Raw genomic sequence first — 26,367 nt, 5'->3', positions numbered from 1 at the left:
AAGGGGGAGAAAAATTCCTTCTGAATGTGACAAAAATTTTTCTCTTCCTGTAAATTTTATTATACGGTATTAAAAAGATCGCATCTATGACTAGAACTACCTCTCAGGCTCAATTCATACTGGGCATACATGAGCAGAATATCATTGGTAACCCATTTTGTCCATTATTAACCCATTATGTTGAAAAATATCAATGGCATCTATTATATTCACACAGGCACAATTTCAGAATTTATTGTGAATGAAGCCTAAACTGCTGCCCCGTGTTCACATAGTACTGATATGCCTAATAGTCGAATAGTGGATGTTGCAAGGTGAAACATAAAAAGGACACAATACTAAACTAAATTCATTGTTATTGCGCAGTGACCTAGATGCTGGAAAGATATTTCTTGCAGACAGTATACAGAAATTTGTAAAGGATCATTCTGCTACCACAACATCAACTTTCAGTCAAGTACGTACCGCTTATGTTTGCTCATAGTGTGCATAAGTATTATTGTATAAGAGATGTATTGTATGAGCTTCAAAAATAATCAGCCGTCATACCATGATAATCATCCACCTGGCAAGAAGTTAACAGTAGTAGACAGCAAATATGGCTATGAGATTTGATCAGTTTGTTTCATCTACTTTCTATTTTAATCCGAAATCAGGAGTGGACTCAAGAAGAGGTGATGCAGTCCTCATATATTGTGTTTTATGTGTACGTTACTGGTTCTGGCTTAAAAATGGGTGTAAAAAAACGGATCAAATTTTGAAGTGTAAATGAAGTCTAAGAGTTTTCAGAGCTCATGTAACTGAAGAGATTATACATTTGTAAAATAATGGGACGGATTTCCTTATCCTGTCTAAAATATAGAACATCTAAAGATGCACCAAATATATCACAGTGGCTCATGCTGAATGATAAATCTGGGCGTATTGTTCAACTGATGACACCACCTATTGGTTGGCTTACTTTGCATCAAGATTTTGGTGCAGTGTTGGCACATGTCTTAATCTATGTCTTTTCTGCTAAGCAAAACCCTTTGCCACTAAGCAATGATCCTAAAAACAATAATATAATAATGAATCTGATGTAAAGACTTTATGCAATTTTTTTTCCATTCAAATTTAGTTAGAATTCTGGCTCATTTAGATTAGTAACTCCCCCCCTTCAATGTTTCCTAAACCTTTCCTTACCACCAACATGCAAAGTTTTCGGATTTTCAAGAGAAAAACACATGCTAAATACCGTTCGCCGCAAACCGCAGTTCTGAATTTTACCTGCGGTTGCGGCGGTGATCGGGCGTGCCATCGGGTCCCCATGCGGCTGTAGGGGGGACCCGATGGCATGGAAGGCAGCGCGATGCCTAAGGAAGGCATTGCGCTGCCTTCCGGTGACGAGCCTGTGAGATCCAGCCCCCTGGATCTCACAGGCTGGAAGCTGTATGAGTAATACACACAGTATTACTCATACAGCCAATGCATTCAAATACAGAAGTATTGGAATGCATTGTAAAGGATTAGACCCCCAAAAGTTCAAGTCCCAAAGTGGGATAAATAAAATAAAGTGAAAAAAAAGTTGAAAAAACAAAGTTTTCCCCCCCAAAAATTAAAAGTTTCAAGTAAAAATAAACAAATGTCATTTTCCCCAAATAAAGTTAAAAAAATTGGTAAAAAATAGGGGGGGGGGGGGGAAGTATACATATTAGGTATCGCCGCGTCCGTATCGACTGGCTCTATAAACATATCACATGACCTAATCCCTCAGATGAACACCGTAAAAAAAAACAAAAAAAAAACTGTGCTAAATAAACAATTTTTTTTGTCACCTTACATCACAAAAAGTACAACAGCAAGCGATCAAAAAGGCGTTTGCCCACCAAAATAGTACCAATCTAGCCGTCACCTCATCCCTCAAAAAATGAGCCCCTACCTGAGACAATCGCCCAAAAAAAAAAAAAACTGTGGCTCAGAATATGGAGACACTAAAACATAATTTTTTTTGTTTTAAAAAAGCTGTTATTGTGTAAAACTTACATAAATATAAAAAAAAGTATACATATTTGGTATCTCCGCGTTCGTATTGACCGGCTCTATAAAAATATCACATGACCTAACCCCTCAGATGAACACCGTAAAAAATGTAAAATAAAAATTGTGCTAAATAAACCATTTTTTGTCACCTTACATCACAAAAAGTGTAATAGCAAGCAATCAAAAAGGCGTTTGCCCACCAAAATAGTACCAATCTAACCGTCACCTCATCCCTCAAAAAATGAGCCCCTACCTGAGACAATCGCCCAAAAAATAAAAAAAATGTGGCTCAGAATATGGAGACACTAAAACATAATTTTTTTTGTTTTAAAAAAGCTGTTATTGTGTAAAACTTACATAAATATAAAATAAAAGTATACATATTAGGTATCGCCGCGTCCGTATCGACCGGCTCTATAAAAATATCACATGACCTAACCCCTCAGATGAACACCGTAAAAAATTTAAAATAAAAACTGTGCTAAATAAACCATTTTTTGTCACCTTACATCACAAAAAGTGTAAGGCCCCTTTCACACGGGTGTTGCGGGAAAATGTGCGGGTGCGTTGCGGGAACACCCGCAATTTTTCTGCACGAGTGCAAAACATTGTAATGCGTTTTGCACTCACGTGAGAAAAATCGCGCATGTTTGGTACCCAAACCCAAACTTCTTCACAGAAGTTCGGGCTTGGGATCGGTGTTCTGTAGATAGTATTATTTTCCCTTATAACATGGTTATAAGGGAAAATAATAGCATTCTGAAAACAGAATGCATAGTAAAACATTGCTGGAGGGGTTAAAAAAAAAGAAAAAAATATTTAACTCACCTTAGTCCACTTGATCGCGGAGCCGGCATCTCCTTCTGGCTTCATCTGATCTCTGTGCAGCAACAGGACCTTTAGTGACGTCATTCCGGTCATCACATGATCCATCACCATGGTAAAAGATCATGTGATGGATCATGTGATGACCGGAATGACGTCACCAAAGGTCCTGTTGCTGCACAGAGATCAGAATGAAGCCAGAAGGAGATGCCGGGCCGCGATCAAGTGGACTAAGGTGAGTTAAATTATTATTATTTTTTTTAACCCCTCCAGCGATGTTTTACTATGCATTCTGTATTCAGAATGCTATTATTTTCCCTTATAACCATGTTATAAGGGAAAATAATAATGATCGGGTCTCCATCCCGATCGTCTCCTAGCAACCGTGCATGAAAATCGCACCGCATCCGCACTTGCTTGCTGATGCTTGCGATTTTCACGCAACCCCATTCATTTCTATGGGGCCTGCGTTACGTGAAAAACGCACAAAGAGGAGCATGCTGCGATTTTCACGTAACGCACAAGTGATGCGTGAAAATCACTGCTCATGTGAACAGCCCCATAGAAATGAATGGGTCGGGATTCAGTGCGGGTGCAATGCGTTCACCTCCCGCATCGCATCCGCGCGGAATACTCGCTCGTGTGAAAGGGGCCTAATAGCAAGCAATAAAAAAGTCACACGCACCCCAAAATAGTGCCAATAAAACCGTCATCTCATCCCACAAAAATCATACCCTACCCAAGGTAATCGCCCAAAAACTGAAAAAATTATGGCTCTCAGACTATGGAAACACTAAAACAAGATTTTTTTTACTTCAAAAATGAAATCATTGTGTAAAACTTACATAAATAAAAAAAAAAGTATACATATTAGGTATCGACGCGTCCGTATCGACCGGCTCTATAAAAATATCACATGACCTAACCTCTCAGATGAACAACGTAAAAAAATTTAAATAAAAACTGTGCTAAATAAACCATTTTTTGTCACCTTACATCACAAAAAGTGTAATAGCAAGCAATAAAAAAGTCACACGCACCCCAAAATAGTGCCAATAAAATAATCATCTCATCCTGCAAAAATTATACCCTACCCAGGGTAATCGCCCAAAAACTGAAAAAATTATGGCTCTCAGACTATGGAAACACTAAAACAAGATTTTTTTTACTTCAAAAATGAAATCATTGTGTAAAACTTACATAAATAAAAAAAAAAGTATACATATTAGGTATCGACGCGTCCGTATCGACCGGCTCTATAAAAATATCACATGACCTAACCTCTCAGATGAACAACGTAAAAAAATTTAAATAAAAACTGTGCTAAATAAACCATTTTTTGTCACCTTACATCACAAAAAGTGTAATAGCAAGCAATAAAAAAGTCACACGCACCCCAAAATAGTGCCAATAAAATAATCATCTCATCCTGCAAAAATTATACCCTACCCAGGGTAATCGCCCAAAAACTGAAAAAATTATGGCTCTCAGACTATGGAAACACTAAAACATGATTTTTTTTGCTTCAAAAATGAAATCATTGTGTAAAACTTATATAAATAAAAAAAAGTATACATATTAGGTATCGCCGCATTCGTGACAACCTGGTCTATAAAAATATCACATGATATAACTTGTCAGATGAATGTTGTAAATAAAAAAATAAAAAATGTAATATAGAGCAACCAAAAATCATATGTACCCTAAACTAGTACCAACGATACTGCCACCCTATCCCGTAGTTTCTAAAATGGGGCCACTTTTTTGGAGTTTCTACTCTAGGAGTGCATCAGGGGGGCTTCAAATGGGACATGGTGTCAAAAAAAACTGTCCAGCAAAATCTGCCTTCCAAAAACCGTATGGCATTCCTTTCCTTCTGCGCCCTGCCGTGTGGCCGTACAGCTGTTTATGACCACATATGGAGTGTTTCTGTAAACTACAGAATCTGGGCCATAAATATTGAGTTTGGTTTGGCTGTTAACCCTTGCTTTGTAACTGGAAAAAAATTATTAGAATGGAAAATCTGCCAAAAAAGTGAAATTTTTAAATCTCTATTTTCCATTAATTCTTGTGGAACACCTAAAGGGTTAACAAAGTTTGTAAAATCAGTTATGAATACCTTGAGGGGTGTAGTTTATAGAATAGGGTAATTTTTGGGGTGTTTCTATTATGTAAGCCTCGCAAAGTGACTTCAGACCTGAACTGGTCCCTAAAAATTTTAAGATTTGCTTCTAAACATCTAAGCCTTGTAACATCCCCAAAAAATAAAATATCATTCCCAAAATGATCCAAACATGAAGTAGACATATGGGGAATGTAAAGTAATAAAATTATCTGCCTGAATAGACGTATGAGGGGAAAAAATAATAAAGAATTTATTTAATATAAATTAGGGGAACTGAATATCACATCTGTGACTAATCAGGCTTCCAGACTCCAAGAAAGTGGTGTAGGAGAGGGATTAAATCCACACCACTGTAATAGAGTCTAGACAAGAATCCTGTACAGCTAGCACAGCGGTGCTAATATGAGCTGATCAGGAAACAAAACACGGCTCAAAGGGTTAAGCCAAGCACAGGTGTATAGGGTGTGGATCAACCTGGCTGGGCTGTATGAGCTTGCTGACAAGTGAATAAGGCCCCCTTGAGGGTCATACATCCGCCAAGAGCCACAGGTAGTAATGGTCACTCAGCCCTATCAATCAGCCCATCCGCCAGGAAAACTGATAGTCATACACCCTGAGTATACAGGTCAACTATTGTATGTGCTGCCTGAATATAACAAACACCCTGCCTAGAGAGCCATGAAATAGACACACAATCACCGGCTCAACGCGTTTCGCTATGGCCATATGGGCCACAATTCATCAGGAGCGAAGCGGAGTGTTAAAACATTAATTGCCTGTGGAGCAGAGCCGCCTCACACTGTTGTGTGTAAAGGCATTCGGCGCTATGATGGCCGTGTAAAGTAATAACTATTTTTGGAGGTATTACTATGTATTATAGAAGTAGAGAAATTGAAACTTGGAAATTTGGTATTTTTTTACAAATTTTTGGTAAATTTGGTATTTTTTTATAAATAAAATTATAATTTTTTTCTTCATTTTACCATTGTCATGAAGTACAATATGTGACGAAAAAACAATCTCAGAATGGCCTGGATAAGTCAAAGCATTTTAAAGTTATCACCACTTAAAGTGACACTGGTCAGATTTGCAAAAAATGACCGGGTCTTTAAGGTGAAATAGGGCTGAGTCCTTAAGGGGTTAAATCTTGTGTTATAAAAAACTTCAATATATGGCCTATTAGTGTTCCTTGTGAAGTACTACCCTGAAAAAAACTGATGTCATAGCTATACATGGCAAGATCCACAAAAGCTGGCCTATCCAAATAGTGTGTGTGTATGTATATATATATATATATATATATATATATATATTCAACGAATGAAGAGGCAGCACTTCCAGTTGTTAGGTGATAGGGTGATGACCCCGAACTTTATTCCAGCTACGTTTCTGCCTTCTCAATGAGGCCTTTGTCAAGCTTGGCAGAAACGTCGTTGAATATATATCCTGGAGGAGAAGCCAGCCTCTGTGAGGATTTTTTGCACCCAGAGCATAATATCTGACTGTGCTGCTGCATTATTGGTGGTATATATATATATATATATACAGTTGCAAGAAAAAGTATGTGAACCCTTTGGAATGATATGGATTTCTGCACAAATTGGTCATAAAATGTGATCTGATCTTCATCTAAGTCACAACAATAGACAATCACAGTCTGCTTAAACTAATAACACACAAAGAATTCAATGTTACCATGTTTTTATTGAACACACCATGTAAACATTCACAGTGCAGGTGGAAAAAGTGAACCCCTAGACTAATGACATCTCCAAGAGCTAATTGGAGTGAGGTGTCAGCCAACTGGAGTCCAATCAATGAGATGAGATTGGAGGTGTTGGTTACAGCTGCCCTGCCCTATAAAAAACACACACCAGTTCTGGGTTTGCTTTTCACAAGAAGCATTGCCTGATGTGAATGATGCCTCGCACATAAGAGCTGTTAGAAGACCTACGATTAAGAATTGTTGACTTGCATAAAGCTGGAAAGGGTTATAAAAGTATCTCCAAAAGCCTTGCTGTTCATCAGTCCACGGTAAGACAAATTGTCTATAAATGGAGAAAGTTGAGCACCGCTGCTACTCTCCCTAGGAGTGGCCGTCCTGTAAAGATGACTGCAAGAGCACAGCGCAGACTGCTCAATGAGGTGAAAAAAAATCCTAGAGTGTCAGCTAAAGACTTACAAAAGTCTCTGGCATATGCTATCATCCCTGTTATCTACGATACGTAGAACACTAAACAAGAATGGATTTCATGGGAGGATACCACAGAGGAAGCCACTGCTGTCCAAAAAAACATTGCTGCACGTTTACAGTTTGCACAAGAGCACCTGGATGTTCCACAGCAGTACTGGCAAAATATTCTGTGGACAGATGAAACCAAAGTGGAGTTGTTTGGAAGAAACACACAACACTATGTGTGGAGAAAAAGAGGCACAGCACACCAACATCAAAACCTCATCCCAACTGTGATGTATGGTGGTGGGGGCATCATGGTTTGGGGCTGCTTTGCTGCGTCAGGGCCTGGACGGATTGCTATCATCGAAGGAAAAATGAATTCCCAAGTTTATCAAGACATTTTGCAGGAGACCTTAAGGCCATCTGTCCACCAGCTGAAGCTCAACAGAAGATGGGTGTTGACACAGGACAACGACCCAAAGCATAGGAGCAAATCAACAACAAAATGGCTTAAACAGAAGAAAATACGGCTTCTGGAGTGGCCCAGTCAGAGTCCTGACCTCAATCCGATTGAGATCCTGTGGCATGACCTCAAGAAAGCGATTCACACCAGACATCCCAAGAATATTGCTGAACTGAAACAGTTCTGTAAAGAAGAATGGTCAAGAATTACTCCTAACCGTTGTGCACGTCTGATCTGCAACTAGAGGAAACGTTTGGTTGAAGTTATTGCTGCCAAAGGAGGTTCAACCAGTTATTAAATCCAAGGGTTCACATACTTTTTCCACCTGCACTGTGAATGTTTACATGGTGTGTTCAGTAAAAACATGGTAACATTTAATTCTTTGTGTGTTATTAGTTTAAGCAGACTGTGATTGTCAATTGTTGTGACTTAGATGAAGATCAGATCACATTTTATGACCAATTTGTGCAGAAATCCATATCATTCCAAAGGGTTCACATACTTTTTCTTGCAACTGTTTATATAAAATTTTATTTTATTTTCTAATACGAAGACCCTCAATCAGACCTCAGCGCAGACCTCAATGTTCATAAGACCCTATTAAGACCTCAGATCATACTCCCAATCAGACCTCAGCTCACTCCCCAATGTGAATGACCCCCAATTAGACCTCAGATTAGAGCCCCAATATAATTAAGACCCCCCATTCAGACCTCAGATCAGACCCCCAATGTGAATGACCCCCCAGACCTCAAATCAGAGCCCCAATATGAAAAGACCATCCCCCTCATTCAAACCTCAGATCAGACTCCCAATTTAAATGACCCCCAGACATCAGATATGAATTATATGAAGGAATCCCCCCCCCTTCCCCGTTCAGACCTCAGATCAGAACACCATGTTCAGAGCAAATAAAATTAAAAAAATCAACTTGCCTCTCCTGCTCCAGATACCGCTGCTGCTCCTAAAATGCAGCTGTGCTGTGACATGAAGCGCACAGTGTGAGGTCACAGAGCACGCTGACGTCTTCACACTGTGCGCAGTCACAGCAAAGCGAGCAGCCGAGGACCAGAAAGTTGTGAGCACAGAGCCCAGGTAGCTCTGCATTCACCGCTTTCCAGTCCTTCTGTACCAATGAGCGCTTCCATAATGGAAGTGCTCATTAGTATTCACCCCATAAGATGCACTGACATTTTCCTCCCACTTTGTGGGGGAAAAGTGCGTCTTATAGGGTGAAAAATACAATATATATCATTTTTATTGGTACAGGGAAGTACACTGCCACTAAATTCATTTTGAAACACTAATTAAACACACACTAATGGCCTATGTGCACTGCAATGTCATTGGCATGGACCCATAGAATGGTGCACAGACTGCACCACAGTCCACATGTCTATCCTTCAAGCTAAGGGCTCTTTCACACTTGCGTTCTTGTCTTCCGGCATAGAGTTCCGTCGTCGGGGCTCTATGCCGGAAGAATCCTGATCAGGATTATCCTAATGCATTCTGAAAGGAGAGAAATCCGTTCAGGATGCATCAGGATGTCTTCAGTTCCGGAACGGAACGTTTTTTGGCCGGAGAAAATACCGCAGCATGCTGCGCTTTTTGCTCCGGCCAAAAATCCGGAACACTTGCCGCAAGGCCGGATCCGGAATTAATGCCCATTGAAAGGCATTGATCCGGATCCGGCCTTAAGCTAAACGTCGTTTCGGCGCATTGCCGGAGCCGACATTTAGCTTTTTCAGAGTGGTTACCATGGCTGCCGGGACGCTAAAGTCCTGGCAGCCATGGTAAAGTGTAGCGGGGAGCGGGGGAGCAGTGTACTTACCATCCGTGCGGCTCCCCGGGCGCTCCAGAGTGACGTCAGGGCGCCCCACGCTCATGGATCATGTGATCACATGGATCACGTCATCCATGCGCATGGGGCGCTCTGACGTCATTCTGGAGCGCCCCGGGAGCCGCACGGACTGTAAGTATACCGCTCCCCCGCTCCCCGCTCCTACTATGGCAACCAGGACTTTAATAGCGTCCTGGGTGCCATAGTAACACTGAACGCATTTGGAAGACGGTTCCGTCTTCAAATGCTTTCAGTACACTTGCGTTTTTCCGGATCCGGCGTGTAATTCCGGCAAGTGGAGTACACGCCGGATCCGGACAACGCAAGTGTGAAAGAGGCCTAAAACTCTTGCCCCTCCATAATTTATGGGAATAAAATGTATGTTACTTCTTGTCTGCTAAGTCTGGACAAGAAAAGGAGAATACATAACAAGGTCCAACAGCAACTTTTTGTTACCATTTATCTTTTAATATGCTGTAGGTTGTAAAATCACTTTGAATGGTAAGAACTTTAATAGATTTTTTTATTGATTTTTCAACTTAATCAAAAAATTGCAATTATCTGGTATTTTAAACATCTCTGTTTTACAATATTACAAATATAGCACCTTAAAACAGAGACTGCCATGCAAGTGATGAATCTCTTGCTTTTACAGCATGCAGTGAGCCACATGAAGGTTGCATATATGCCTCCCATGGAAGATATCGGTCCTGATATTCTACATGTCAGCCTTACCTTATCAGTCAGTAATCAGCATGGAGGTACCTTGTATGGTATCTGCTTCAATATCACAATACTTCCGGTAGACAACCAACCGCCACAGGTAAGCTTTAAGATTCGCAGGTAACTATTGTAGTGCAATTCATTATATCTTCGATGTAAAAAAAAAAAAGAAAACTTATTGGATAACAGGGCAAAAATCAACCATGCTATGTACTTAGCTGCTCTGCAGTGATTATGTTTTCACTGTATAAATATGGTCCATTTTATATATGATAGCAGTATAGCCCGACACCTCAGTAGTTAACAATGTTGCCTTACAGTGTTAGGGTCCTGAGTTCAAACCTGAAACATCTTTAAAGGGCTTCTGTCACCCCACTAAACTGTTTGTTTTTTTTTGTGTGTACTTATAATCCCTATACTGCGATTTATCCATACATAATGTGATTAATCATTTTGGTTCAGTAGATTCTGCTAAAAACGTACTTTTATAATATGTAAATTACCTGTCTACCAGCAAGTAGGGCGGCTACTTGCTGGTAGCAGCCGCATCCTCCTATCATAATGACGCCCCCTCCGCATGTTGATTGACAGGGCCAGCGAACGGGATCTTTCTCTGCTGGCCCTGTTTGCATACAAAATCTGGCGCCTGCGCCGTAACGGTATTCAATAGGCGCAGGCGCACTGAGAGGAGGACGCTTGCTTGGCCGCTCCTTCCTCAATGCGCCTGCGTCGGGTGTAGATGTGACGTCATCGGTGCAGGACCATTGAGGATGGATACCGTTACGGCACAGGCGCCAGATTTTAAATGCAAACAGGGCCAGCAGAGAAAGATCCCGTTCGCTGGCCGTTAATCAACATGCGGAGGGGGCGTCTTTATGAAAGGAGGATGCGGCTGCTACCAGCAAGTAGCCGCCCTACTTGCTGGTAGACAGGTAATTTACATATTATAAAAGTACGTTTTTAGCAGAATCTACTGAACCAAAATGATTAATCACATTATGTATGGATAAATCGCAGTATAGGGATTATAAGTACACAAAAAAAAAAAAAAACAGTTTAGTGGGGTGACAGAAGCCCTTTAAGGCATTTGTATGGTTTCCTTGTTAGTAAGATTCTGGTTTTCTGCCACTGTTCAAAAACAACTGAGCATAATGTACATGAGATAGGAAAGGCAAATAACCCTGTTGGGGTTACTAAATGATATAAGTGTTTGGTCTGGTGCTGTGGAATGCTATGCAGAAAAAGAAACAGGAAATAATGGGGCAGAGTTATTAAAGAAGTTGACTACTTTGTTGCTAAATTACAATAATGCCATACATTAGCTTGTGATGCATTTAGCAGCTGCTAATTGACCTCTGGACACATGAAGGTGCCTCCACCAAGGTGTTCAGGACGTCCAGCATTTTCCTGATGTCCTGTATCTGTGTCTGCACTTGCTTCTTTCAGTGCAGATGCAGTACAAGAACATAAGCACCATCTTGGAAACAATACAGGGGGTGGCCTATATTTACACCTCTACCCTGGACACTGATAGGGGCCATCTCCATGCAAGCTAAGGTAAGCCCAGAGGCCAATAAGCGGCTGCTAATTGCATCACATGCTGGTCACCATTGCAGCCTGCTATTGGCTGCAACCCCCATTGCGGGATGTTTTGATCCAGGCATCGGGGAGATCAAGCGACTGTACAGGGATCCAAAGTAACACGAGTGCCGGGAAGTGGAGTAAATATAATCTATAGGAGGGGCCCAGGGGGGAATTTTTTGAATTGGATAACCCCTTTAAGACAGTAAATTTGGCATATATCACTCCAATGGATTTTGGAGTAAAGCTGGTATAGGAAATGCAAGACCTAGTAAATGTGACTCGTCATCCATTTTCAGAGTAATCTGTAAATAATGTATATTGTAAAAAACTTAACAACATGACTTTCCCAGTGATGATTGTATTAAATATAAGAGATACAAATTAGTAATTTTACTTAGAACCTCATTGTAATTGAAACAATGAACAACCTGGTCACCTCTTCTTAGTGTGGGATTGTCCCAATGCACAGATGGCTTGAAGACGTTGCCAGTAATGGAAAATCCAGCACAACAGGAAAATTCCCCAAAAATATCCACTTTATTCTATAACTTGAAAAGTTGCAGCAAATATCCAATATGTCAGAATCGCTTAGGAGTTTTGTATACAAAAATCCTTAGTCATAGCTCATTTCTATTTTGAGAGTTGCCTTCTTTAAATACTTCAAGATTGGGCATATGATCTGGATCCCATTCCAACTAAGGGTCTGTCTGGTCATGTGGCCAACCTATTCAAATCCACTATAAAATAAAACAATAAAGGCATAAAAAAAAGTTAAAAAGACCATACCGATTCTGAAAATGAGAAAAGGAATAAAAGCAATGTATACGATATAATAACCAGCTAACCAGCTTACCGTTAGTAAGTTGTGTGTTACCATAGACATTTTAGAAGTCATTTTTACTAACATGAAAAGGCACAGATCACTGTAGACAGAGTTTGGTAGCCATGGAAAAATTTTAAGTATTTTTACTTTATTTAAAAGCCACACATTGTTTTATATTGTACCTTATGTCTAGGTATTGGCATATGATCTGAGAGTGGAGGAAGGCAGCTCCCATCCCTTAACTGTGGAACATGTTTATATCAGTGACAAGGACACAAATCAAGACAAGCTTCGTATCACTTTGCAAGCAGCACCGTTACATGGAACAATTCAACTAGATGGCAGACCAATTAATGAAGGAGAACAATTCCGCTACCTGGACTTCAGCATGTTAAAAGTTAGGTTAGGATTTGCAATAATTGTTTTAATAAGAATGAATCTACATGCATAAAAATATGGTTGTAAGCCATGACATTATTAGTCAGTGCCATGTTGTCTATTTAAATTGTGGTCAGGTTCCTAATTGTTCACATTTATATTCTGGTCCATGGGGTGAAGATTACTAATACATGTAGATGAGGTAACTACCTCAATAACTACCATCTATTGTAAAAACAGTGGACCTGTGATCCATCCCAAGGCATGAGAAACTTCTTAAAGGACCCCTTTCAGCAGATTTGTACCTGTAAAACAAGCTGACCTGTCACATAGGTGCAGGGGCGTAGCTAAAAGCTCATGGGCCCTGGTGCAAGAGTTCAGCGTGGGCCCTCGTCCCTCAGTGCTTGTTGGCAAGGGGCAGGGGAGCACATAGCCTTCCTGCTGCCTGAGGCAAACATTGAAAGGGCACCCCTTCATGCCAAATTCTTGACCTAACTCCTTCCCTCCAGCCAGATGTGTAAATTAACCAGTATGCACTTTCTATAATGCCAGTGTCTTATGTGGCACAAGGGTCTTTGGGCCCCCTCAGGCTCCTGGGCCCGGTAGCGACTGCTACCTCTGCACCCCCTATAGCTACGCCCCTGCATAGGTGCTTGGAAGCTGAAGGCATCTGTGTTGGCCCCATGTTTATATGTGCCCATACAAACATGGGACCAACACAAATGCCTTCAGCTACCAAGCACACATGCATCAGGTCAGCTAGTTTCATAAGTACCAATCTATTGATAGCTGCCCTTTAATAATAATTATATTCTCTACTGTTGCTCTCTAGGCAATATTTTCTCCATTTACAGATAGATTTATAACATGTCCAGTCACCAATATGAAAAGAATTGCATTATCTCACACAAATATTATTTTATATTACTTTTTCCCTTTGTGAGAATACTGCATGAAATTAAGAGTACTAAATGTTACTTTAATTGCTCAAGGTACCAGCATGATGGTTCAGAGACCCTAGAAGATGAAATTAAATGTATTGCTACAGATGGTATCAACTCTGCTGAGTTTCTTCTAAAAATACAGGTATGGCACTGTATTAATATAGGTATGGTATCTCATCTATACAATCACAGGTAGATGAGTTCAATCACCACTATCTTACCTGTCCTATACATATTTACATCCTACAAATTACATGCAAAAAAATGTTATGAGGTCTACACTGTGGACTCTTACGAGGTCCTTACTATGATTATTCTGCCACCGATGTAAGTGAGAGAAGCCTCTCTCATAGGTGTGAGTGGCAATTTCTTGTACAAGCAATGGAAGATAGTAAACTCGCTATAATAATTCCCCTAGTGACACCAGTTGCATGTAGAATTCCAGTGGTGATGCAATGGATATGCCTTTAGGTAATTAATTGAATGCACCTTGAGAAAATATGATAGAAGGAAAAAGAAAATCCTCTCTTCATTTCTGTAATGAATGTCTGACAAACAGACAAATAGGAAATTACTTCAGGACACAGGATATGATCTACAAGATGAATGACATATGAAAAACCATAGATAACGTACATAAGCCAAATATAAAGCACACTAAACATAGTGGATAACAGATGTAACACTGAATACAAAGATGAATTCTAGTTGAAAGCTGTAGCTGGGACAGCACAATGATCATTCATCCCTATACAATTTTGTTGGTAGCATATTCATGTAGACATATTCATGTTTACAATGTGCTGCTGTCAAAAGATTGGAGCTCACATTTACACAGGGCAATTATTGGGAATTAATAACTGGGTCGATAATCTGCGCATGTAAATGGGCCCTTAACAAACAGTTGTGTAAAATAGAGAGTTAGATTGAACTGGGATGATAAATTTGTTAAGAAGTAAAACAGGAAGAAGATAATGATTACTAATTAGTGTTTTTGGCCATACACCTCCTCAACTAGAGGCGAGATAGGACACTGTCATATATATTACAGTTGGTCAGTTGATCCTGCAAAAAAGAATTGGCAGGTATGCCTGACATTTACGGCATCTAACATGTATGGTAAGATTAAAACTTGCTCTCCAGTCCACTATGTTAGGCTACATGCACACGACCATATGTCATCCGTTTTTTTTGCGGATACATTGTAACAATGCCTAAAACGGACAAAAATAGGACATGTTATTTTTTTTGCGGGGCTACAGAATGGACATACGGATGTGGTTAGCACACGGTGTGCTGTCCGCATTTTTTGCGGACCCATTGAAATGAATGGGCCTGCATCCAATCCGCAGAAAAAAAAATGAACGGACACGGAAACAAAATACGTTCATGTGCATGAGGCCTTATAAATTTGCTCAGATTGCAATATTATGAGTTATGGTTTTGCAAATATCAAAATTGAATAAAATGTCTGAAACATTTGTCTTTTTTTAAATCATTGTCATTTTGCAGGTTTTACCAGTAAATGATGAGCCACCAGTTATGAAGGACAACCTCTTACCAACAATATACTGTTCAGAGGGAGATGGAGTGGTCCTTTCAAGCGACTATATCTATGCTGTTGATGCAGATAGCGATGATACGAAACTGATGTTTATGATTGCACGCCAGCCTCGCTGGGGCATTATCCAGAAGAATGGAGTCACCATTGACCGGTTCTCTCAAAGAGATGTTCTTGAAGGAGTTGTGATCTACAAGCATACCAGTATGAACTCAAAATTAAAACAAAAACTCAATATTGTCTAGAATAGGCTTTGGTTTAGGGTGCACTGAAAGTAAGCGCAGTTCTAAATTCTAAATATTACATAAAATAGGCCTAAGACACAATAAACATAGCATACACTTACCTGGACCTGGATTGATCATGCAGCATTCTCTTCTGTTCTTTTCCACTATGTTATGTTCTGCTATGGCCCTGCGTCTTACATATGTAATTACAGCAGACGAAATGCACAGTGTAATGAGGGTCAAGCAGATATCTCAATTACATGATGAAAAGATACAATTTTTGTAAATGTTTATAAGATGTATAAGATTTAGATGAAGATATTACTCATGCACATGAAATTTCTTAATTCTGGTGCTGCAATAGTAACATCATGGTAATCATGGCAATATACATCTATGCACAAACAAACTTGCAATATACTGATCTTATCTCAACATGGCTAATGTTTCATCCTTTAGGTGGAGAAATTGGATTGCAACCTTGCTATGACATTATAACCCTTGTTATCTCGGATGCTGAATTGGATGCTGATGTGAACAACTGCTGCTCTAATGGACCCCTTCACCCGCTAGTGCCCAATCATGACTCTTTTCCAGTGTATGACCTAAATATCACTGTTTTTCCTGTGGATAACCAATCACCATCAATCACAATAGGTCAGTGAGCTTCAGTATTCATTCAGTAACAGTGGTTTCATATTGCTAGAATACAAAGAAATCCACCCTACAGTGCTGAGAACTGGTATTCATCATTTATCTGGCACCATGAGAGTGAACCGATTAGACTTCCTAATGATACATTTCAGTGAGTTCCTATGGTTTTTATGAGACTTTCTTTTTAATAGAGGATTGAGTGTAGGGTTGAGGGACATAAGGACAAGAGGATACACTTCCACATGTAGTGCATATTCAATTTCCATGAAGGTAACCCTCACTGAATTGTGAAATTGTTAAGGTAAATATGATAATGGGTTCATATATACAGATACTGTATGTGTGTAACTTCCATGTAACCTCTGAACACTGTCTTGAGCTTATTACTAGTTGAATGAAAATTTCCATTTCTATTTATATAGGTTTGGGAGTTACATGCCTTATGCAATAAAAAAAAATTAAAAAAGCAGGATTATATTTGTCTTCATCGATGCAATCCTATCAAAGTATAAATCAGTATCCTTTGGTGAGGGTTTCCAGGAAGCAAAAAATAAAAGCAATGTTTTTACAAACTAACATTGGAGCAGTTACTAATATGCATCAAAGCTACTCCCATGTGCCACTGTAGACCACTCTTACATGTTACCTGAATTTCTGTAGTTTCTTCTGCTTTTGTGATGTATTGTCAAAGCCATATGTCACCAAGAGTGGTCTTCCCCTCTCATTCATGTCAATACTTAATCAAATCATGTAACCACAAAGGGCTATCACTCACCCATATCCAGGTCATTTCTGAAATTTTTGAAGCTAAAGCCTGGAATAGATTCACAAATGGAAGACAACTCAGCCCTTTGGTAGTTATTCACATGAGGGTTAACTCAAATTAGATAATAGGTATACGTTTCAAATTTGTGTCCAGTTTACTGCCTGAGAAGAGAAACATTTAAAAACTATTTGATTGAAATTACTTAAATTAAAATTAAAATTTGTGGCTCGCCCACATATAAAATATGAGATCAGACTAGGGAGGGAACACTGGGATCTAGAGGTAAGAGCAAATATAATCCCCTATCCCAGTATAAACGTATATGTTAATAAGAGCTCCCAGTATGCTGTTAATGTAGTTTAACTGTTTCACTGTAGCATATTCTAGGTTTGAGCAGTAGGAGTACTATATGAAATAAGCAGGACTCTTCTTAACTCCTAATAGAAGGCAACCCAAGGATCTTGTAGTTGTGGTATATATTTTGAATGCGCTAACACTGTCCAACTGACAGCTAGTACTGCGCTGACCAATGCTCCAGTTTCCATTTGAAATACTGCTGAGACAGTGTATCAATAAAAGGTTGGAGCCTATAATATTGGGATAAGCTCCCTCAATAGATTGAAGCAATGGGTGCAGATGTGTGAAATATTGTTGCCCAACTCCAATACAATATTTTTATCCTTCCTGCTCAAACTAGTCATTCTCAACTACAAAGGTCTTTGCTCTAATGCTATGGTAAGTGCTGGCATCTCATGTGCAGCACTATGGGATATCCTAATACAGAGTTTTGATCAGTGGGGTTGTGAGTGCTGAGACTCCACCAATCACTAGAATGAAGAATGCTTGCATAGCTCTCTCTCCTCACTGCAGGAGAAGTTGTTATAGGGAATCAGTAGAAAGTGTATGGTTCTGTCTTGATTTTGTCAGTTTGTTTTAGTGAATCAAAACTTTTGATATGTCTCTATGAATAGCAATAACTCTTTAAATCTATAAATGGTTATTACATTGGGAATCAAATATATGCAGAGAATCCATGACAAGAGGAAGAAGTGTCTTGACATGCTAGTGCAACATTTGCAATATCACAACTAGTATCTCCCGACATCCCAGCAGTCTAGACCTTACGACATGGAAGGAGTAAGAGTAGGGATAGGAAATTATTTAAAAAATTCCATTCCAAAATATCTATTCCATACTTTTGATGGTGTCTCCTGGTGTTCTTTTGATTCCCCATCACAGCTCCACGTAGTGTGTCCAGAGCTGGTGGTCACACATGCTCATTAGTTCAGTCCCATTGCCAAAAGCTTCTTGCACATAGGGCTTGGAGTGATGACTGCTATTGTGAAGGCCAGCCAATAAGGGTTAGTGCACTAGAAGGAGGTTCTTCTCACCAGAACCAGACTTATTAGGTGGACTTTCTTAGAGGGAATCAAAAGAACAGCAAGGGGCACTATAACAATTATATGAAAGCAACATCATTTGAAATATGGTTTGACTGATATAGCAGAGAAATCGACACCTCCAATAAAAAATAAAATTGGGTACTGTGTAAAATGTAACTAATTGTAAATAAAAACAGAATTATTTTCAAATCTCCTAGACCCTATACTAATAAAAAAAAACACTGGAGGGGCAATTTGCCACTAAGTAACATGTCTAAATATAAAAAGATCATGTTAGAGAGGCAGAGTCTTCCAGAAACAAATATGTGCAGAGGTTCACAAATTTGCAAAAAAGTGCATCTAAAAATTAGGGAACAATTTCAGAAAAATTTTCCTCAATGTAAAATTGCAAAGACTTTGAATAACCCATCATGTACAGTACATAATATCAAAAGATTCAGAGATTCTGGAGAAATGCATGTGTGCAAGGCAGAAGGCCAGTGGTCAATATTGGATGCTTGTGATCTACAGGCCCTCAGGCTGCACTGAATTAAAAACATGCATGGTTCTATACTGAAAATCACTGCAGGGGGTCAGAAATCCAGAAATCATTTTCTCTGAACACAGTTCACTGTGGAATACACAACTGCAAGTTAAAGCTGTATCATGCAAAGAAGAAGCCACATGTCAATATGATCCAGAAACGCTGCTGTCCTTTTTGAGCCAAAGCTCTTTTTAAATGGACTAAGGAAAATTGTTCTTTGATCAGATGAGTCAAAGTTCTGCCCGATACCCCTGATGAAGCCAGTTATCTGGTGAAACATATCGGGGGGGGCAGGTTCTGATTATTTTAGAGGACAGCACTATGAAGTATATATGTAGTGTCAGTGATGATAACTGACTAAACAGCAGTAACAGTAGGGTTGTTTTGGGGTACGTGCACTACCCCAGGAGCTCTATACTGCAGTACAGTATTAAATACTAAAGTGCTTGGTAATTTTAATTGAACTACAGCTCCTTGCAATGTATAAAATTCTCACTATGTATGTGGTTCATTTAGAAAGCTTTAAATAAAACTTATGTTTTATTAGTGTCTGAGTCAAGTAAGGGTACATTTAAATGTTGTAATAGCATCATATTCGAATGATATAGTAATATATACCCATCCTCAGACAGAGTCTTTTGATTCTGTTATTAATTATTTAAAATTTGAAATTATTTTTGGAAACCATGGACACCGTGTGCTGCAGACTTAAGAGGAGAGGGAGCATCCAGCTTGTGGACAGTTCAAAATCCTACATCTCTGATTGTATGGGGTTGCATTAGTGCCTACGGCATGGGCAGCTTACACTTCCAGGAAGGCACTACTATATACTGAACAGTATATAAAAGTTTTAGAACAACATATTCTCCCATCCAGTCTCTTTTAGGGAATTTCTTGAATATTTGCATATTTCAGCAAGACAATGTCAAACCATATACTGCATCCATCACAACAGCAAAGTTTGCAGAATAAGAGTCTGCTCCCAAAATTGGTCTTCTCACTTCCCAGACATTTATAGACTGCTGTTAAAAGAACAGGGGAGGCTACACAATGGCAGACATGGGCCCGTCTCAACTTTTTTGAGATACATTGCTGCCATCAAGTTTTAAAGGAGTTATTTTTTCATGAAATTGTAAAATGTCTCACTTTGAACATTTGATATATGTTCTATGATCTATTGTGAACAAAATATGGATCTATGAGATTTGCAATTCACAAAAACTGAAAACCTATGCCCAAATATGTTTCAAGAACAGTTGTTTAACTTCAGCCATTGTTTGCAATAATTTTATTTATATTCCTTCATAGATGACATATTTACTGTGAATGAAGGCAAATCATGTACAATTACTGTAAGTCACTTACATGCCAGTGACCCTGACACAGACAACAATTATTTGAAATTTGTACTTGTTTCTCCTCCTCGATATGGCTACATTGAAAATATTCTCCCATCTCCAGGTTTTGAGAAAAGTAACATGGGAATAAGTATTGGTGAGTAATTATGGAACATTTAATTGAATTATAAATCATACAGCAGGACAGGGAACCTTCCGATTCATACTGCTGAATTATATTCCCCAGGATACATCTAGCCCCAACAGCCAGAGTACAAGGAGGCTGCCCATCCCTGCTCTTGGCTGATAAGGAGCATTCACTAAACAAATAAAAGTCCATCTTTAATATGCATAGTCTCTTCTTAAATGATCACCATGATTTTACATATTTTATTGTTCCCAGAATAGACTTTACACAGCATGTGGCATTATTTAAGAAAGCTACAATGGAATTTTGTTATCTTTCCAGAAATGCTGTCACCTTCTTTAATCATGGCACATTATGCTAAATATCTGTCAAAACTGAAATGTTGGAAGCTAGATTTTTATTTTTTGTAGCTCTGATGGCAAAAGTATGTATACAGAGCAGATGGTATTAAAAAGCAAGGACAGACATAGCCTGCAGTCTAGCTTATAGACCTTAAGGTGTAGAGAAGATAACTGGCTTGCCTGTGGTCATACATGGCCATACCCTATCTCTATTGCATTTCTAACAGTTGTAGCGCAATATGAACTCAACAGAATAAGAATTTTCTGTAAAAATTGGTAATTATAGCTCATGTTGCAATACGTTACAATTCTTTCTTTTTTTTCCTACCCAGATTCATTTACATTGAAGGACATCATATCACAAAATATAAACTATGTCCAGTCGAGACATCACCGGATTGAACCAACTGCAGATCAGTTTACTTTATATGTCACTGATGGGAAACATCACTCTCTGGAGAAGCCATTTTACATCATAATCAACCCAACAAATGATGAAGTTCCAGAATTTATGGCCAGAAATATCACAGTAAGGAGTTTTGGCAGTTATCTAATAGAAATTTTTTCATGTGTCAGATGTTATCCGAAAAATACTGTCTATTATGTTACCTAACAGCATATTGGAGCAATTAGTATTTTTGGATTACATTAAAGATTATTCATTTTGGATTTTGGCTGGTTGACGACAAAAGGCGGATACTGTTTGTTCTCTTCCCCCATGTTGTCTGTTTTTTGAACTATGCTTGGAAAGAATGGCACACAACCAAACAAATAATCATGTGTTTTTGCTTGTCTGTACAACACTTACTTCACTTGGTAGAAGAATGTAATGACACACAAGTTAAAGAATGATCTTTAACTAATACAAAAAAACATAAAATGCAATCCACATGTTACTATAGATGTATACATGTGAAATGTGAATATTATCTTACTTATTATCATCAGTCGTATTGTTGCTGACAAAACTGACCATTAAAGAAGGATATGTCCATTAAAAGTCGATGCCTATAGCCATTTCATTAAAGGGATTGTCTCATGAAGAAAACCCATGTCCATATGCCCTATGGAATTCATAGAGGGGGGCCCCAGTCAGGATCCCCCTATATAAACCAGAATGGAGAGTCACTCTGTACAAGTGACTCTTGCTCTAGAGAGGACTGGAGCACTCTTTGTATTACAAGGGCAGCAATTCATTTGAATGGGCACCATGTAATACTACTGCCCCAGCAAACCCGAGCTGATTTTGCCATGTTAAGTCACAGTAAATAAAACAGTTTGCCTACTGCTGCAGCACTCTTTTTTAAATTGGGTTTCTTTATTGAGAAAAACCCCTTAAGCCTTATGTGTTTAAGAGTCCACCACTCATTTACTTGGTCAAAATTTAAATATTATCTACCAAATTTATACTTGCTTGATAATCCTCCTTGTCTTAAATAATACAACTATAAACATGCATATTAAAGCTTACAAAACTGCTGAGATGCTTAGACATGTCAGAAGTTTTGATTGGTGGGGCTTAGGTCCCAAGGCCCACCTCAATCTCTAGAATGCCTTCGCCATAAATGGCATTGTTTAGCAGATCCTTGGAGATACAGTGCATTCAGAAAGTCTTCAGACTCTTTCACTTTTTTTTTTACATTTTATTATGTTGTGACCTTGTGCTAAAATAAATAAAAAATCATGTTTCCCCTATTAATATGCACCCAATACCCCAAATTTATTAAAAGAGGAAAAACTAAAATTTAGCATTTTAAGACCTATTGCTATGAAACTTGAAATTTAGCTCTGGGGGCCTCCCATTTCTATGGATCATCTCAAAGATGATCCATTTCTATGGATCATCTTTGAGATGTTTCTACACCTTAACTAGAGTCCACCTGTGGTAAATTCAGTTAATTGGACATGATATGGAAAGACACACCACTGTGTACTTGAGGTACCACTGCTGACAATGCATATCAGAGCAAAAACCAAGCCATGAGGAGAAAATAAGTCCCTGTAGAGATAATAGACAGGATTGTGTGGAGGCACAGATCTGGAAAAGGGTACAAAAAAATTCTGCCCCACTGAAAGCTCCCAAGAGCATAGTGGCCTCCATAAAATAAAAAGTTTGGAACAACCAGAACTCTTCCTAGAGCTGGGCGGCCCACCAAACTATGTGGGGATATTTTTCAGAGGCTTGGACAGGGAGACTGGTCCAAGTTTAGGGAAAGCTGAATGGAGCAAAGTACAGAAATAATCTTAATGGAAGCCTGATCCATAATACTCTGGACCTCAGACGAAGGTTCTTGGCAGTAACAGTTATTTTTTTAACCCAATCACAAATTCTCTATTGAATTGTCTCGGGTTTGGCCAACCCAGGATATTACCATTGACATTTTTAAGTTTTTCTTATGTAGCTTTTGCTTTATGTGTGAGGCCTGGACAATAGTGAATAATTTTTCTTCTAGATTTTAGTTTATATTGCTGGATAGAATTTACCTTCACAAACCTTACAGAGCCTGCTGTAGAGTAGAGAAGAATACAAGCTTCTCTAGTCTACAGCCAGAATTATGTGTTTTGGGTGATTTAACTGTGACTTGGAAATGTATTTGTATTCATCTCCTGACTGGTACATTTTAATGACCTTGTCATGTAGTCATTTGGATTGCTCTTTTGCCTTTAGGGTAAGAACAGATGGTACACACATGATTTTGCAGTTAAACTTCAAAATCGTGTAGCCCTGGACCACTACATGTGGGTAGGGTTTTGCTTGCATTTGGCAGCCAGGCTGTCTATTCTAACCCTTTGTCTTCCATTTTACTAATTATTTGGTCTCTTAGTCTTGGTTACCATGGGATGGCTGAAATGCAGTGGCAACAACTCACCCGCCTTATCTCCGTTAACACCCACATTCATGCAACTATTGGCTGCCACAGGAAGGTGGAGTTGCGGCCACAGCATCATGACCTCCCAGTGGAAACCCGGTCTTAAGCAGCTGCTTACAGTTATAATTTACTGTAGGCGTATCATAGTAATGGAAGGGAATGGTTAGATTCTGTTGTTTTTGTTTTCTCTTTGACATTAGAACCTCTTACTATAGCTCAATGTGAAAAACCTTACTAAATTCAGTGTTGTTTAATATCAATGCATACATGCAAATAAGTTGAACTTTTATGAATTTATTCCATTTCTATGCAGATCTCATAACTAAACACCTAATCCCACCCATACCCCTTAATGCCCCCACACAGTAAAATGCCTAGGATTGTGCCTTCTCACAGTAATATACCCAGTTATGTGCCCCTCACAGTAATATGCCTAGTTGTGCTCACTCACAGTAATATGCCCAGTTATGTGCCCCCTTTACAGTAATATGCCCAGTTGTGCCTCCTCACAGTAATATGCCCAAATATATACCCCCTCACAGTAATATGCCCAGGATTGTGACCCATCACAGGCAGTAAAAAAAAACCTCCACATACTCACCTCGTTCCCCAGCAGCATCAGCAGGATACACGGAGCTGCTGACCGGCCCCACCCCAGCACAGACCAGCAGTGTGGAGTTATGGCAGGGAGGAGGAATGATGAAGCAGGGAGCTAACGGACGGCACTCTGCTTCATCAGTACAGGCAAGTGTCTTTGCTTTCTATGGAAGCAGGGACAGCTGCCAGAGAGCGGGACATACATCTCCTGTACCTGGACTGAGGGACAGCCACTGAAATCCGGGACTGTCCCGCCGGATCTGGGACGGTTGGGACGTATGTATATGTTGTATATGTTCTGCTGCTCAGCACACTACTATTCATCTGTTAGATACCTGGGCAGTTAACTGAAAGCCAGGTCACATGATACTTTTGAGGGTCACATGATGGCTCACATGACTGATGCCATGTTTAGTCCTATCTAGCTCCCCTACAGATGCATTTTTTAGGACTAAAATGGACTGTAACATTTTTTTAGGGAGAGGCAAATGTACGGATATAATAAAAGTCTGCGAGCAAAATTTTAAATAGAGCAAAATTGTTCGACATCCTATTTTCTAAATAATTGTAATAATTAAAACTAGAATACCTCTTTAAATGAGCTGGGCTGTGAAGGTCCCACCTGGAGTCTATCCCCTTTTTCCCCACTCATTTTATTTGGCAAGGGTGGTGAAGAATAGCAACAATTCAAAAATGTGTGGCTTGACTATGCCACAGAAACTGGTGTAGAAGAATGATATATTCCCCCTGTTGAGTTGCCTGCCCTGTATTGTAAAGGAATTTTAATCTAATCCTGTTAATGTGCAGAATGTCTTAAAGCAGACAGAATATTCTGATTTCTAATGGTAGGAAAAGAAGAGCTAGCAGATCCCTGGAGCCACTGGAGGAGGAGCAGGCCTTGCCATAAAGTCAGTGTGCCAGGCTGAAATCTAACTCATAGCTGGCATAGATTTCAGTCATCATTTATGCCAGTTTCTGGCATAAATGATGATAAATGTGCTGGGCTGATGCGTCACCCACATCGTGTCCTCGCTACCTATTGTTTTCGGAAACTGGTGAGGGTGGCGTAAAAATGCTGGTTGCAACTAGATCAACTAGTCATCGTGGTGTTTGAGAAGTCACAAAACTGGATTTTGTGACTTTTTAATGCCAAAAAACAGGTATATTAGATGGGAAATCTCTCACTTAGACCTTATTGTTTGACATTGGGGAAGAATACTGCACAGTGGATTCCCCTCCTCTATAGGTCCCTGTACAGCTGCTACAGCTGCACATAGACCACCAAAGGGAGGGGATCCCTCTCTGTCATAATAGGGTTATAGTAGAAGCTAGTCCTTGCTGGGGGTAGTTTCTGTTATGGCAGACAAAGCATAGCTTATAAACATCGGGATGTGTTTTGTGGATATGCAGCATGTGTCAGGCATAAGCAGCAGGTGTGTGGTATGTGCCCAGTATGAGAGTGTCATGTGTATGGCATCTGTTTATAGCATGTGAAGGCCTTCCGCAGCCAGTGTCCACCATGGCTTGATGATGGGATTTGTCTGGAGTTCTTAGTGGCTAGGGAAGAATATCTTCACATTAAAATATTATTGTTTGTTTTTTCTCTGTGTGTGTGTGTGTGTGTATATATATATATATATATATATATATATATATATATATAATGTTATATAACAAACTAATTTCTCATGTACCTGAATAGTGTTGCCTTTTTTGCAATCTAATATCAAATTTGTACATACAATGGTTGTAGCCCATTGCGTAGCAATCTGTGATGATCTTGTCATGCTTGCACTGTGTACAATACTTGACTTTTATGTCCTCTGTGGTTTCAATTATATACCATATGTTTTTTTTACAACCATACCCTCCATATAATTATAAAAACTGAGCACTTGATAATAGGGGTGCCTGTATATGATCCAGTCTAGCAGTGGCATCTGCATACATTGTCAGACCTCTATTGTATTTGCCAGGTTGCACCTGTACATGCTAATGTTTCAGCTACCATGTACAGGTATAGCCTGGCAAATACAA

General features: G+C 39.3%; 1 protein-coding gene across 1 annotated transcript in view; it reads left to right on the top strand.

Moving 5' to 3' along the window:
• The window catches only part of FREM1 (FRAS1 related extracellular matrix 1), a 244,676-nt gene that overhangs the window by 114,592 nt on the left and 103,717 nt on the right, over window positions 1-26,367 (top strand). Inside the window, 8 exon segments of the mRNA XM_040417167.1 lie at window positions 367-457; window positions 10,107-10,274; window positions 12,775-12,983; window positions 13,952-14,045; window positions 15,416-15,668; window positions 16,151-16,348; window positions 20,346-20,531; window positions 21,196-21,392. Of these exon segments, the coding sequence (XP_040273101.1) occupies window positions 367-457; window positions 10,107-10,274; window positions 12,775-12,983; window positions 13,952-14,045; window positions 15,416-15,668; window positions 16,151-16,348; window positions 20,346-20,531; window positions 21,196-21,392 (1,396 nt within the window).

This window comes from Bufo bufo, chromosome 2 (assembly GCF_905171765.1).
Source record: "Bufo bufo chromosome 2, aBufBuf1.1, whole genome shotgun sequence".
Classification (NCBI taxonomy): Eukaryota; Metazoa; Chordata; class Amphibia; order Anura; family Bufonidae; genus Bufo; species Bufo bufo.
This window is presented reverse-complemented; position numbering and strand designations above follow the sequence as displayed.